A 15,008-nucleotide genomic window follows, 5' to 3' on the forward strand; every position below is an offset into this window, starting at 1 on the left:
GTTAGGCAGCTAACTGAACTATTGCTTCTTCTGGACTTTATGGTGCTTATCAATTTCTAAAACTTTTTAGTTTGTCGTTATTTCTTTTCTCATTCTGAATAAACTCTCTCTTTTAGAATAAAAAATAACCATACATGTGTATGCACAAAAATATGAGTAATGTTGCATGAAGAAAAAGAAAATGTACAGTTATAGCAGATGTAAACAAACAAAGGCAGTATAAATATAAGTGTATAGTAAACAGCTCAGTTGTAGATTGGAAGATCGAACCTAACTGGTCAACAGTCGTTTTAGTATTTCAAAAGAGGATACTACTTTGGGGTTGTTGATTAAAAACAAAACATTTTTTGTTGAATTCAGTAGTGTTACACACAAGTACTTCTGTGAGTTCGAAATAAGATTTTCTCTCCTAATAATTTTTAACTGAGTTTGTCTTCTGTTTTCAGTCATTTCTTTACTTTGCCACTATTCTGTTTGGTACTCTTTTTCATACCTGAATCAAGTTTTCATACTTGGGCTGCCTTGTGCTCCATTTCTCATATGCCTTGTTCTTCTAGGGCATCTTGACCCCTATCTTATGAAGAGAAAGACCTTGGGTGTAATAGTATGATTAAGTCTGTCAGTTCCCTGGCCTTTTCATTGTTCATTACCTTCCAAGGAGAAATAGGAAGACCTGCAGCCCAAGCCAGTTAATTTTGTCTTTTGTGAATAGCTTTGCTGATAGGTCATTTGGAATAATAAAATGAGGCAAAGATTATTTTTCAGTATTAGTTATCTATAGAAGATTCCCCCTTCTCCATTATTAAGGGTAATTTAAGATTGATTCCACATGGGAAAATCATTTTTAAGGCACCTTAAAAGGAAGTCTGAAGATACACAGTAATTATGCACAGAATTCTGTTATTTGGACTTAAAAGTAAATCAATCCCAAAATGCAGAATTTTCTCATTGTCAGTGAGTTTTTTTCAGTTTAGTACAATCTTTTCTAAAATAATTTAATTAAATGCTATATACATATAGAAGTTTATGCATTTTTAATAGAAGTTTATGCATTTTTAATAAGGCTCTGAAAACAATTTGTAAGCAATTATGTTGATAACAGGTGTTTGTATCAAATTCCTCAAGATAATTCATCTATTGAAAATACTATACATTATAAAATATTTGGTACATTAATGTACCAAAGCACCTAATACAATATTGCATTCAACATAAGTTTTTAGAAATGAGTTATTGACAAAAAACATTAGTGTGGAGTAAATTTTAAGATTTACTTTTTCAGATGAATTTAATCTTTGGCCATGAATATACCCACAATGTTAGATTGCTTTATGTCTTCTAAAAAGCAGGTAACATGTCTTTTAGGAACCATGTGCTGATTTGTGTGTGTTTTATTTTCTCAGCAAGGAGCTTGGGAAACACTGCTGGCGGCTCTCGAAGTCCTCATCAGAGCAGATCACCACCAGCAGGTCTTTAATATTAAGCAATTACTGAAAGCCCGAGTGGTCCATCACTTTCTACTCACATGTCAGGTTTTGCAGGTACTTTTCATGTAACTTTACTTTGGGAGATATTTTCCACAGTTATTTGTTTAACAACTCAGTGCCGTGAACTCAGATTTTTGTGGGACTTTCAGTGGAGTTTTTGTCTTCTCCATCTTCCCTAATCTCCCAGATTCTTTCTTCTCAACTCCTGCCTCCTACAGCTTGACCTTCATACTGTCATTCATAGCTCAATTACAAAAGAACAACAACTATTGTATACCTACAATGCCTCTTTATGCTGGGTTATAATAATAATTTTGTAATCTCTTAAATATCAACAATAGCAAAGCTTTGCACAGTAGTAGTATGGTGGCCAGTAAAGTTTAACTGACACATGATTATTGCTAACTGAAACTCATTCCACATTCCTTAAATAACAAGCAAATATATTTTGTCTTAATAAGCATATATTTGCCAAAGATCTATTATATGCACTAGAATTAGCGTATAGAAAATATATCCAAAATGTTATGTTAAGGGCAGCCCTGGTGGCTCAGCGGTTTAAGGCCACTTTCAGCCCAGGGTGTGGTCCTGGAGACCCGGGATCAAGTCCCACCATGTCAGGCTCCCTGCATGGAATGGAGCCTGCTTCTCCCTCTGCCTGTGTCTGCGCCTCTCTCTCTCTCTCTGTGTCTCTCATGAATAAATAAATTAAAAAAATTTTTTAAATGTTATATTAAAAAATGGCACCTCACCAGTAGTGTCTGTGCTATGGCCTGGCTTCTAGTTAATTTTTTAGCTCTGCCTTCGCCAATATTCTTTTACAACCTTGGTTGGCATATGAGAATATTTTTCAAGGTCGTCTGTTTTTTCAGTGAGGCATCTAGTAGAACTTTATCAAGTCAGAGAAGTTCAGATGTTCCCTGGGAGCATTAATATTTATGTTTTTAATTCCTTTGTTTGAATAACACCAAGGCCTTCCCATTGTACTTGGAATAAAATCCAGAATCTGTGACTATACCTAAAGAAAGCCTATATGCCCTGGTGACCATGCCAGCCTCATTTCATGCCACTGCGGCCCCCTGGCTTATTTTCTCTTCCTAAACAGTGAGTTCTTTTCACTCCTCAGGACACATAATATTTTTTCTGACTGAGAAGTTATTAATCCTGTTCTTTCCATCTAGCTACCTCCTGCTTATCCTTCATACGTCCACTTTAAATTTACTTCCTGAGAGAAGCCCTCCTATCTCTATGCATTTTAAAGTAACCCTTCCCCTTCCTCCACTAGCTCCACATATCTCCATTTCCTAGTATCACATCATTTATAAAATTATGATTTGTTTCCCTCTGTAAATCTGCTGAGGGCAGGGATAATGTTTTTTCTTGATCACACTGGCACATACAGGTATCTAATAAATATTTGTTGGATGAATGAATTCTTTAAAAAAACAAAAAAACATTGTATTGCCTTTTTTGGGCCCTATAGTAAATTAAATTAGACTGTTGTCTTCAGGAATACAATACAGTGAGCTCTGAGGCCCTTAGCTTGTGGAATGGTTTATGTAACATTTATATAGCATTTTTTCTCTAAATCAGTTTCTTTGTATATCCATTTTGAAACTTGCTGACCAATTTTCAAAAAGTTCACAAGACAGTGTGAAGTTCTCTTTTAGTCTTTCCATGTCAGCAGAGTAACACTTGTAAACCTGGAGATTTCTATATATATTCTCATTTTCATTTATTTATAAAAATGCTAGAAAAATTGAGGTACCAGTTCCTTTTCCTAAAAAGTATATCTCTTCATCCTTCTTCATTGAAAGAGCCCATTACCAAATAAACAGCTATTAAGAATAGTTTTATGGTAGGTATTGTAGGAATTATATAAAGAAATGAACCTAATTGTTGCTTTTATGGTATCTCAGATTATTTAAGAAAGATTGATAAATTGGTAGTATATTGGACATGGGGCAGTTTCATTAGTTCATGAGTACAGTATAAAGAACCTGAACTCAAGTGATGAAAATAGAGTGTAAAAGAAAGGGAACAAATATAAAGAAGATTATAAGGAGAATTAAAAGGGCTTGATCCTGTCTAAATAGGAGCTGCAGGAGAAATGAAATATATAATAGAGAATTTCCAGCTGGGAGACTAGAAGAATGATAGCATCATCAAAGAAGGAATTGAACATGCAAGTTGTATAGCTTATCCATTGTGCATCAGAGATTACAGTGGGACGTTCAGCAGCTGTGACCACTAGGCACCTAGATATGCAAGATTAGAACTGGGGAGAGGGATGGGAGGGACAGATGGGGAACTGTCTGCATTGATGTCACAGTGAAGCCACGGGGATGGATAAGCACTACAGGATAAACAATGTAGTGGAAGGATCATAGAGGGCTGTGGCTTGTACCTCTGGAAATATCCATTTTCAGGTGTGAAACAGGAAAAAGGAGCTATTGAAAGATGTAGAAAGAGTAGTCAAAGAGCTAAGAGAAGAACCAGGAAACCAAGGGTGGGCAGAGAGGGAACCAAATAATGTGGAAAGTTCAAAGAAAATGTGGACAGGTAAAGAAAGGGTCACTGATAGAAATTCTTAATGACTCAAGATTTCAGTGGAATGAAGGCAAGAACTAGGTTTTAAGGACTTTATTTTTTTTTTTATAATTTTTATTTATTTATGATAGTCACACACAGAGAGAGAGAGAGAGAGAGGCAGAGACATAGACAGAGGGAGAAGCAGGCTCCATGCACCGGGAGCCCGACATGGGATTCGATCCCGGGTCTCCAGGATCGCGCCCTGGGCCAAAGGCAGGCGCTAAACCGCTGCGCCACCCAGGGATCCTGGTTTTAAGGACTTTAGACAGCACGTGTGGTGGACTCATTGGAAGCAGTGAGAATAAATAATGATTAGAAAGTCTAGAAGTGAAGGGTAAAAGAAACAGTTAATAAAAGGTTCCCAAAGTTCAAGTTAAGGGATTTTTTTTAATAGACTGGGGGAAGGGTAGAAGGAGAGGGAGAGAGGCTCTTAAGCAGCTTGCATGCCCAGCACAGAGCCCAACTCAGAGCTTGATCTCACAACCCTGAGATCATGAGCCAAAATCAAGAGTCGGACATTTATTTTTTTTTAAAGATTTTATTTATTTATTCATGAGAGACACAGAGAGAGAGAGAGAAAGAGAGAGAGAGAACTGGACACAGGCAGAGGGAGAAGCAGGCTCCATGCAGGGAGCCCGATGTGGGACTTGATCCCAGGTCTCCAGGATCACGCCCTGGGCTGAAGGCTGCACTAAACCTCTGAGCCACCCGGGCTGCCCAAGAGTCGGACATTTAACTGACTGAGCCACCCAGGTGTCCCAAAGGATGTTTTTGTTTTTTTTTTTTTTTTTTTTTTTTAATGAAATAGGATACTAGTGACTATTTGTAAGGGGTCAGTGGAAAAGACAAGATTGAGGAAACATGGCCTGGGATGGACATAGGAATGAATGACTGCAGTGGTGACCTGGGAAGTGGAAGGCACCAGGTGCCTAATTCAGAAAAAGGGCAGATGGCTATGGCAGAAGTAGCACTGACTTGAAAATCAGAAGACCTATGTGCCTGGCTTGGCTTGGCTTGACCACTTGGCACTAATGAAAATCTTGGCGGAGGGGTTTTGGTTCTTCTGTAGAGTCAGTGATCTCTTCTTAAATCTGAGGTTTCAAAGTTAACATCTAGATTTTAGTTTTCTAATTCAGCAATTACAAAAGAGTAAATGAAGAAAAGTGGGTGCAGAGATGTATCATTTTTTGGATGTATCACATGTACAGGGAGAGGGAAGATGAGGAAGTGTACCCCCTTGGTCTTGATCTAGAGGGTGACTGCTACCTACTAGGGGAGATGGAGTTGGAGAATATAAATTATTTATTTATACCTGTCTTTATTTTTAGTAGTTGCTTGGCACTCTGCCAGGTCTTCTTATACCAGGCAATCGATGACACAGTAGAGAAGAATCAGAGGTCTGAACTATTTACATATTTTCTGTGTGGTTTAAGTTAGTCATATAATCACTTTGAGCTTCACATTCTAGAAATGAAGAATAAAACCTCTCAGAGCGGTTATGAGAAAGTGGTTTGTAAACTGGCACACATTGTAGTAATGTAATCAGTTTGGTCTATCAGGAATTTCTCCTTGTGATCCCATCATAGTAGGACAGAAGTAGGGATAGTCATCGTGGTAGTACAACTATTAGCTAACATTTATATGGCACTTACTAAATGTGAGGTGCTCTTCCAAGAGTTTCTGTCATTTAATCTTTATGACGGCCATAGGAAGTAACATGACCATTCCCATATTACTGAACTGAGGCATTGAGGTATTAAATATGCCCCAAATCACACAGATAATGAGTGGAGAGGCCAGAATGCAAAGCTAGGTGGTTTGGCTTCAGAGCCATGCTCATGAGCACCGTAATATAACTTTGCCCTGTTAATTAAGATAAATGGACTGAGAGTAAGTTGCTGTTGGTTTTAATGAATTTTTTAATGGCAGGATATATTGAATGGGGAAGTTGCAACTCAGTTTAGTGGTAAATATGATCAGACTAGAGTAGTAAACCAACATAATTCTGTCTTAAAAGGAATCTATTGCTTAAATGGAAAATGTTAGTTGGCAGTTCTCTTTAAATCTAAAGAGTTTTTTTTATTTTTTCAGGAACACAAAGAGGGGCAGCTTACATCCATGCCCCGAGAGGTTTGTAACTCATTTGTGAAAATTATAGCAGAAGTCCTTGGATCTCCTCCAGATTTGGAATTATTGACAATTATCTTCAATTTCCTTTTAGCAGTTCACCCTCCTACTAATACTTACGTTTGTCACAACCCCACAAATTTCTACTTTTCTTTGCACATAGGTAGGTATAATCATATTTTGTTAGATTTTGGCTATCTCAGTTTTAATTATTTTTCTTCCCACCCAATCCACATTTGTCTGATATTCATTGGCTTCTGTATGCTAAGAACTATCCTAATCACACAGTGGGGTTGGAACAGGGCAAAGGAATATAGAATGAACCAGACACAGTCTCTGCCTTCAGAGAGCTTTATTGCTGAGAGGAGAGAGGAGTCAAATACCCAAATATCTATAGTAAAAAGCAATATCTGGCAAGTACCTAATAGTAGATACAAAAGAAGAACTACTTGATTTTAGAAGAGTGAGGGTTTCATCAGGCCACTATGGAGAGGGAAGATTTAATAGATCCTATATATGACATGGGCATTGAATAATTTAGGTAAATTTGAGATGTATATTAGAAAATTAGCACTCCAGGTGAAGAGAATGACTTAAAGAGAGAAAAAAAATAGAGAAAATAAAGAATAATGAATTTTACTCAAGTATGTGGGCTCTTTAAAGGATCAGTGATACCATAAACAAAACCATAAACATAGTTTGGGACCACCACTTATTTATTTTTTCCCCTGATGTCATATTAAATGGATTCTTGAAGGTGAGGCCAGAGAATTTGAACTTACATTCTATTTAGAGATCACTAAAGGATTTGGTTTTGTTGTGTTTGTTTTGAGCAAAGAAATATGTAAGTAAATTACTGCAATAAAATTCAAGAAGGAGAATCTCCCATGTAGAAGTGAGTTGAAGCTCTGAGACTAGATGAGACCACCGAAGAAAGGTATAGAGAGAGAGTAAAGAAAAAAGGAAGCTAAGGATAGAACTATAAGAAAGAATAATTAGTATAAAGAAAGATGGAAAAATCAGAATTCAAAAAGAACCAGGAAAATGTAATGTGGCAAGAAAGCAAGCATGAATATACTTCTGAGAAAACTAGATAGTAAGTTTGGAGAGGAAAACTTGTAAAACATCCATTTAGGAATGTAATAAATGAATAAAATGATTCAACAGCAGTAAAAATCCAAATGCAAACAGACAACATGACTTTGTGTTAGATTCAGCACGTTTAGTAAATAAAGTTCTGTCAGGACTCTGGAAACAGGGTAGTTGCAAAGATGAATAAAATGTGTCCATTCCCATACTAAGCTTACAACCTATTTGAGGGGAAAGAGACATAAACAGGTAATGACATCGTGTGGAAAGGACAGTGATGGTTTTTTGTTTGTTTTTTTTTTTGTTTGTTTGTTTGTTTGTTTCTGGTAGCATAGAGCACGGAGAAGAGGTGTTTCCTGGAGGAGGTGATGCCTGCCTGCTCTGAGGCTTAAACATTGAGTAGGAGTTGAAGGGAGGGGGCTTCCAAACAAAGCAAACAGCTTGCTTGGGAGCTGTGAGAAATAGGTGCTACAGAAGTGTCATGAGGAAAGGCTGGAAGGAATCTGAAGGGAGATCACGGAGATTCTTACAAAGGGGAAGTTAGGCTTTATCCAGAGTGGGAAGGAGGCAGCAGAGAGCCACTAGAGGGTTCTTAGCAGGGGTTGACATTTGATAGAATTCTGAAAGCTTGGATTTGAGGGTGACCGATGCCCATTGTAGATACCGTTTACAAGTCTGCGACACACGTCCAAGTGAGCCATGATAAGCGCCCCCATTATGGCACTGTGCTAGGGATAAGAGGAGCTCAAGATGCAGAATCAAGTCAGCAGAACCTGGAGACTGACTTCACATGGATGATGGAAAGGTAGTGGCCAAGGGTGGCTCCTGGCTTCTACTTGGGAAATGGGTACTTCTGCCAAATGAACCAGAAAACAAAACAGGACTGAATTTAGGGCAGAAAGAGGATTCAGATTTAGATTTGTAGCATTTGTTATGCATTTAAGAAATCAAGCCATTGAGAAAATAAATAAATAAATTAATTAATTAATTAATTAATTAAAAAAATAAAAAGAAATCAAGCCATTGAATTTACAAGTATGAAGCTCAGAAAAGAAGATTAAGCTGTAGGTATCCATTTTAGAGTCATATTGGACATTTAAGGGGATATATAAAAATATAGGACATAGTCCTTTACTCAAGGAGTGAACAGTTAGCTGTTGAAATGTAGAAATAACTGTAAATATGGTTATAATTCAAAGAAAATAAAAGTTAACTTGGCAAGTAACAGTATAAAAAATTTACATGTAAGAAAGAATAGCATGTACTCACATAGCAAATGTGCATTAGTATAAAACATGCTATATTTTTTCACTTTGAACATCTTTTTGTAAAAATTTCTATTTAATTATTTGCTTTTAAAATTATATTTTCATTTTATCCTTTTAAAAATTTTACTATCCCAATTTTTAAAAAATTTCAGATGGCAAGATCTTTCAGGAGAAAGTACAGTCAATCATGTACCTGAGACATTCCAGCAGTGGAGGAAAGTCTGTTCCTAGCCCTGGATTTATGGTAATAAGCCCATCTGGTTTTACTGCTTCACCACCTGAAGGTAAACATAATGATGACAGTGTAACCCTTTCTCATATAGTTCTGAATATTAGCAGATAAATAAATTGTACATGTTTTAGCAGTATGATATATGTGATAGATCAAGTAAGTGGATGATTAAACAAAAATTATAGACTATATTTAAGGAATCCACTTTATTACTTTCTGGATCAGTAGCTCACACTCAGTATAACAAGAGATACTCCAGGGAGTTAGGAAACAGAAGAGGCATGTGCTGTATCGCTCTGGAACTGTCTCCTTTTATCATAGTCATTTGTCTTTCATGAAGTTTCGGATTTATTTTACCATTTTCTTCAAAAGCTTTGTCTGGCTTACTCTCTCCTTTCTCTCTAAACATTGTTCTAGACAATGTTCATCTAGTACTCCAGCTCGAATTCCTGAACTCTGGGGACCTTTCCTTCTATTTTATCTACTACTACTATGCATGGACTCCATCATCATCAAGAATACGTCCCAGCTGTGAAACTTCAGTATCTTACTCTCTGATAACAACCTCTTGTCTTCTGGTTTCTTTATCACCATCCTACATTCCCTTCTGCCTGTTTTCCCTATCTCACCTAGATCCCATTAACCAGTCATTTTCCTGACACTGCCTGCAGCTTCCTTGGCCTTTGGGCATTCCTGACCTAAAAAAACCCAGCCCTGTCTCAATCTAACCATCCTCAGACCACTGAAAGCTGCCAGAGAGAATTTCTGACTTTACAGGAGTCTCCAACTGTAGCTGGTCTTTTAATGCTGCCCTATCATTCTTTAGTGTGTTCAAAATAAATTCCCTCTTCTATTTCCATAGCAAGTGTATCAAGTCTTTAAGCTTATAGCACTTTTGTATCTTCCTAACATACTTAACAGACTACCTCATCTCTACTTTTATAGAGAAAAAATAGGTACACATCTCCTAGTTGCTAACTGGCTGTGCATCTTTTCCATTCCTGACAGCTGCACTCTTCTAGAGAAGAGGGATGTGTTTTAACTAGTTTTATTTAGAATTTTATAGGAATTATCTATTCTTAAAATCATTGTACATTACTCTAAAACATTTTCAAATACAGTCATTCCCCCGCTTTTTTCCAGGTCTTTTGAACAGAATCTTTTGGCGACCTTGCCCAGCCAAAATGCAGAAATAACTAGGGAAGACTTCTGAGCTACAGAGCTACTACTACCAAAAAGCCTATGTTCTGAAACAGTTCATCCAGTTTCTATTTATATTTATACGCAAGTTCTAGCACACAAAAGAAATTGCCTGGAGAGCTTGTAAAACAGAACTTGGGGCCCCTCCCTCATACATTCTGATTCAGTAGATCCGGGGGAGCCTGAGAATGTGCATTTCTAACAATCACACAGGTTGTGCTTGTGGATCTCCATGCTCCTGGCTCACAAGCCACACCTTGAGCAGCATTCACTTTATCCTGCAATTAGAATGACAGTGATTTTTTGGTCTTGCCTTACATAGAGTATTAAAAGTAGCAAACTGGGCAGCTAGAAGTCAAAAAACCATTGCTTCTCACTGACAACATCAAGAAGTGACTACAAAAAAAGAATGAGAGACAGAATAGTCCAGGGGCATTTAGTCTAGGCATCATAACAAGTATGAGTATTACTACCATTTACTGAGTACCTCTTATATGCCAGACACTATACTGGGAGCATCACAAATAGAGCATCTCACTTAATCCTTAAAGCAGCCTTGCAAACTTGATATTTGAACCTTCCTTTTACATTTATAGAAACTAACACTCAAATAATTTAATGATTTACCTAAGACCACCTAACTAACAGAACTTGAATCTAGTTATATCTCATTGTAAAGCCCACACTTTTCTACTACATCAAATTGCATCCTAATGACTGTTGGCCTACAGTAAATTTTCACTTAATTTCGATACAATGGAGCCATTAATCCTATGATTTTGAATCATTCAATCAACATTATTTTGTTAAGGAGACAGGAAAAGACCTACATTTTTGGAAGATTTTAATAAAAAGTTAAAAGAAAAAGTCTTTTGAGCACTGAAGAATTTTAAGCACAAGTTACTAGGAACATTAACCGATGTGGATTTTTTTTTTTTAATGTGGATTCTTTTAACACTGCTGGATAAGTGGGTTATTGCTGTGGTTGTGACTGATAGTGCAGAAAACAAGTGTTCCCCCTTCATAGATTTGAAGAGTATTTTTCTGTCTACCCTTACCAGGAAACAACTCCTCCAATATTATCCCACAACGGATGACCATCAACATGCTGCGTTCTAGAAGCCTACCAGCATTTCCTACTGCTTCACCTCGAGTGCAACCACAAAAACTGACTGGAAGTTTGGGTTGTAGTATTGACAAGTTACAAAATATTGCAGATAATTATGCTGCTTCCCAAGCAGAGAAACTGAATTCTCTGGCGAGTTCTGAGACCCTGAAAAAAGGCAAAGAAGATGTACTTGTCAGTAGCTTTGATTCTGCAAAAACTGTGTGTGAAATGGAAGCTGCCCTTTCAGCCCGCACCTCTGTCAATGGTGTCCCAAAAGGAACATTGGGATTTCTGGGGGTCAAAGTCGATCATAAAGAATTGGCAGCAGAACTCAGATTAGATGATGACAGTCCTGGGGACGAGTCCTGCCCACGCCGACCTGATTACCTGAAGGGACTGGCCTCATTCCAGCGAAGCCACAGCACTATTGCAAGCCTAGGGCTAGCTTTTCCTTCCCAGAATGGATCTGCAGCAGTTGGACGTTGGCCAAGTCTCGTTGATAGGAACACCGATGACTGGGAAAACTTTGCCTTTTCTCTTGGTTATGAGCCATACTCCAGCCGAACTGCAAGTACTCACAGGTACTCAGGTGTTTTGCAGCCCCTACCCTTTTTCTTACTGTTCTTAGAAGAATATCTACCTTCCAGAAATGTCTTCATTATGTCACTTCACATATACAACATATATAACAAACAGAAAGTTACCTTTCTCTTTATTTGAATGCTATATAATATTGAATTCCATATTTTACCAAAGGCTAAACCATAAGTAGCTCCTAAAGAAAAAAAATGCCTTGTGGTTTATTTAATTCTTATGGTTTTTAGGGAAAAAAACTTATCAGGGAAACTATAATATTTATAAGTAACAAGCAATATCTAGTGAGAGTTTCTGTGGTGATGGGAAAGTTTTACCTGTGCCCTGAAGTACAGTAGACACTGGCTATGTATACCTGCTAACCACTTGAAAGTGGCTAGTGCAACTGAAGAACTGAATTTTTTAGTCCTTTTAAATAGTTTAAATAGTGTAAGTGGCTAGTGACCACCACCCTCTTGCACATCATAGCTGTGGAATAGAATGGTGTTTAATAGACTATGTACCTAAACTATATTGGTGTTAAATAAAGTGAAAAAAGTGACGGCAAATTTCTTAGTCACAGTTAAACATTTTATAATTTTATGAGCTTTTTATAAAGATTTTATTTATTTATTAGAGACAGAGAGAGAGAGAGACCATGAGCAGAGGAGAAGGGCAGATGGTAGAAGCAGACACCCCACTGAGTAGGGAACCTGATGTGGGGCTTGATCCCAGGACCATGGGACCACAACCCAAGCTGAAGGCAGATGCCTAACCCACTGTGCCACCCAGGTGCCCCATAATTTTATGAACTTTTGTTTCACATGTTAAAATTATTACTACTCCTCACAGTTCTTAAGGTAATCATGTACTTGTCTTCCTGATATTGTGTTAGTAAGACTTTTGGGGTCTCTGTTTCAGTGTAACAGAAGACTGTTTGGTTCCTATATGCTGTGGATTATATGAGCTCTTAAGCGGAGTTCTTCTCATCTTGCCTGATGTTATGCTTCAAGATGTGATGGACAAGCTCATTCAGGCAGACACACTGCTAGTCCTTGTTAATCACCCATCACCTGCTATACAACAAGGAGTTATTAAAGTAAGGACAGACTCTAGATGTGTTGTTTTAATTCAGAAAAGTAAACATGTGCGTAGTTTAAAATTTGAATATGTATGTTAAAGTAGACCTAAAGCTTTATTTTATTCTAAGGAACAATGAACTGATACATACAGTGGGCCCTTGAATAACACAGGTTTGAACTGCATGGGTTCACTTATACACTTTTTTTTTTTAAATACACTAGAGTACTATAAATATATTTTCTCCTCATGATTGTCTTAACGCTTTCTTTTCTCAAGCTTACTTTATTGTAAGAATACAACACGGAATACATAGAACATACAGAATTTGTGTTAATCGATTGTTTTTACGTGATTGGTAAGACTTCCCATCAACAGTAGATTGTTAGGAGTTAAGTCCTAGGGGAGTCAGAAGTTATATGCAGATTTTCAACTGTGGGAGGGGATTGGCACCTCTAACACTCATATTGGTCAAGGGCCAACTGTATTTTATTGCTTCTTAGTCATACTTTTATATTTGTTATCATACAATTTTAAGCTCTCCTCCATATATCAATTCATACCAAGGAACACAGAGTTCATTGGAAATCTTTCCTGCAGTGTAGTATCAAATCTTAAGCATTTAACTTCAGGGTTTTGCTCAGATGTCACCTTTTCAGGGACCTGATCACCTTTCAGAATAGCTTCCCTCTAGTGTCTGACTCCTCTTTGATTCTAGCATCCCAGTTATGTCTTGTAATTATCTTTTTATTCTGTCTGTGAGCTTTTCTTTTGGTCTCCCATGCTGACATATCAGCTCCATGAGGGTGGGCATCTCGTGCTAGTGTACACTAGGTACTAAGCATAGTGTTGAATGAATAAATGTTTAATATGAATGGTTTCCATTAGAAAAAAACCAATATTGAAATGGTCTTTTAAAGATTCTCATTTTCTTTAGAATAATTTCTACATTCCAGGCGGTTATCTAGTGAGAGAGAAAGGCATATACCCAACTAAGTAAAATATAAAGACCTCTTATGGTAGGTGCTTCAGTGACAACATTAATAAAGAAGAATGGTAGTATAGGAAAAACAATTAATTCTGATGGGGGAGCCAGGGAAGGCTTCATGCAAAAGGTATATTTGGTATTAAGCTATAAACTTAGAAAGCTTTTTAAGTAGGGCAGTAAATAGATGTGTGTTTGGGGAAGAATCATCTATCAGCACTGTGAGGAAGTGATTGCAGGGGAGAGAGAGGTGGAAGTATTCTGTTTAGCAGGATAGCACAGTAGTCCGTGGGAGAAGTGATGAGTTCTGATCTGGGGAAGTAGGTGGGAAGTCAAAGGATGCACAAATTTGAGAGACATTCACTGGAATGAAGGGGAGAGACCTTCATAATTACACATGGGCAATCAGGGCTGGAAAAGCCAAAAGTAAGATTAGCTGTGAAATCTAGGAAGATGGTGCTACTGTGGCTGTAAGATTGGAACCATGAAAGATGTACGTTTGGAGGGAAAATAATTAATTGGATTTTACACGTGTTGTACTTAAGATGCCAGAGAAGGGTAGAAATTTAGGCCTGTGCTCAGGAGAAATAATTTGTCAAGAGGTCTAGAAATGGAGGTAGACTTCTCCTAGAGGAGATGCACACACACACACATACATATTTACAGAGAGGGTAGTACAATGTTGACTAATTTTTTTTCACTTCAGAATAAACCACAAATATTGTACTTCTGCTCAACTAAGGCTACCAATCTACTAGGTGTCCATGCTCAGCTAAAAAGCTAGTCTCCCCATAACAAAAATATTCAGATCTCCAAGATAAAGTCATCTTTAGCATTCTAAAGTAGTCAGAAACAAAGATTATTTTTGTTTTGCTGTGGAGATCGCATAATTTTGAGCTTTCTATGTTCTAAAGATATGAAATTAAATGGTAAGTTAACAAGTATTTGTCTGATTTGTGTACATCATATAAAATGTTAATGCATTATGTAAATTGTCTTCATTTCTTTTCTTAGCTGTTAGATGCATATTTTAATAGAGCATCTAAGGAACAAAAAGATAAATTCCTAAAGAACCGTGGCTTTTCCTTGCTAGCCAACCAGTTGTATCTTCATCGGGGAACACAGGAATTGTTAGAATGCTTCATTGAAATGTTCTTTGGTCGTCGTATTGGCCTTGATGAAGAGTAAGTGGATTCTTTCCTCTACCATAATTGGGATCTTTTGTCTTAAAAATAAAATTTATTAAGCTGACTCTCAATAAAATTAT

General features: G+C 37.3%; 1 protein-coding gene across 1 annotated transcript in view; it reads left to right on the forward strand.

Annotated features, from left to right (window-relative positions):
- The window catches only part of LYST (lysosomal trafficking regulator), a 189,383-nt gene that overhangs the window by 78,895 nt on the left and 95,480 nt on the right, over positions 1-15,008 (forward strand). Inside the window, exons 20-25 of the mRNA XM_072822986.1 lie at positions 1,404-1,541; positions 6,171-6,369; positions 8,716-8,847; positions 11,057-11,684; positions 12,598-12,775; positions 14,756-14,925. Coding sequence (XP_072679087.1) covers positions 1,404-1,541; positions 6,171-6,369; positions 8,716-8,847; positions 11,057-11,684; positions 12,598-12,775; positions 14,756-14,925 — 1,445 coding nt within the window. The remainder of the gene's footprint in view (positions 1-1,403; positions 1,542-6,170; positions 6,370-8,715; positions 8,848-11,056; positions 11,685-12,597; positions 12,776-14,755; positions 14,926-15,008) is intronic.

Source organism: Canis lupus, chromosome 4 (assembly GCF_048164855.1).
Source record: "Canis lupus baileyi chromosome 4, mCanLup2.hap1, whole genome shotgun sequence".
Classification (NCBI taxonomy): domain Eukaryota; kingdom Metazoa; phylum Chordata; class Mammalia; order Carnivora; family Canidae; genus Canis; species Canis lupus.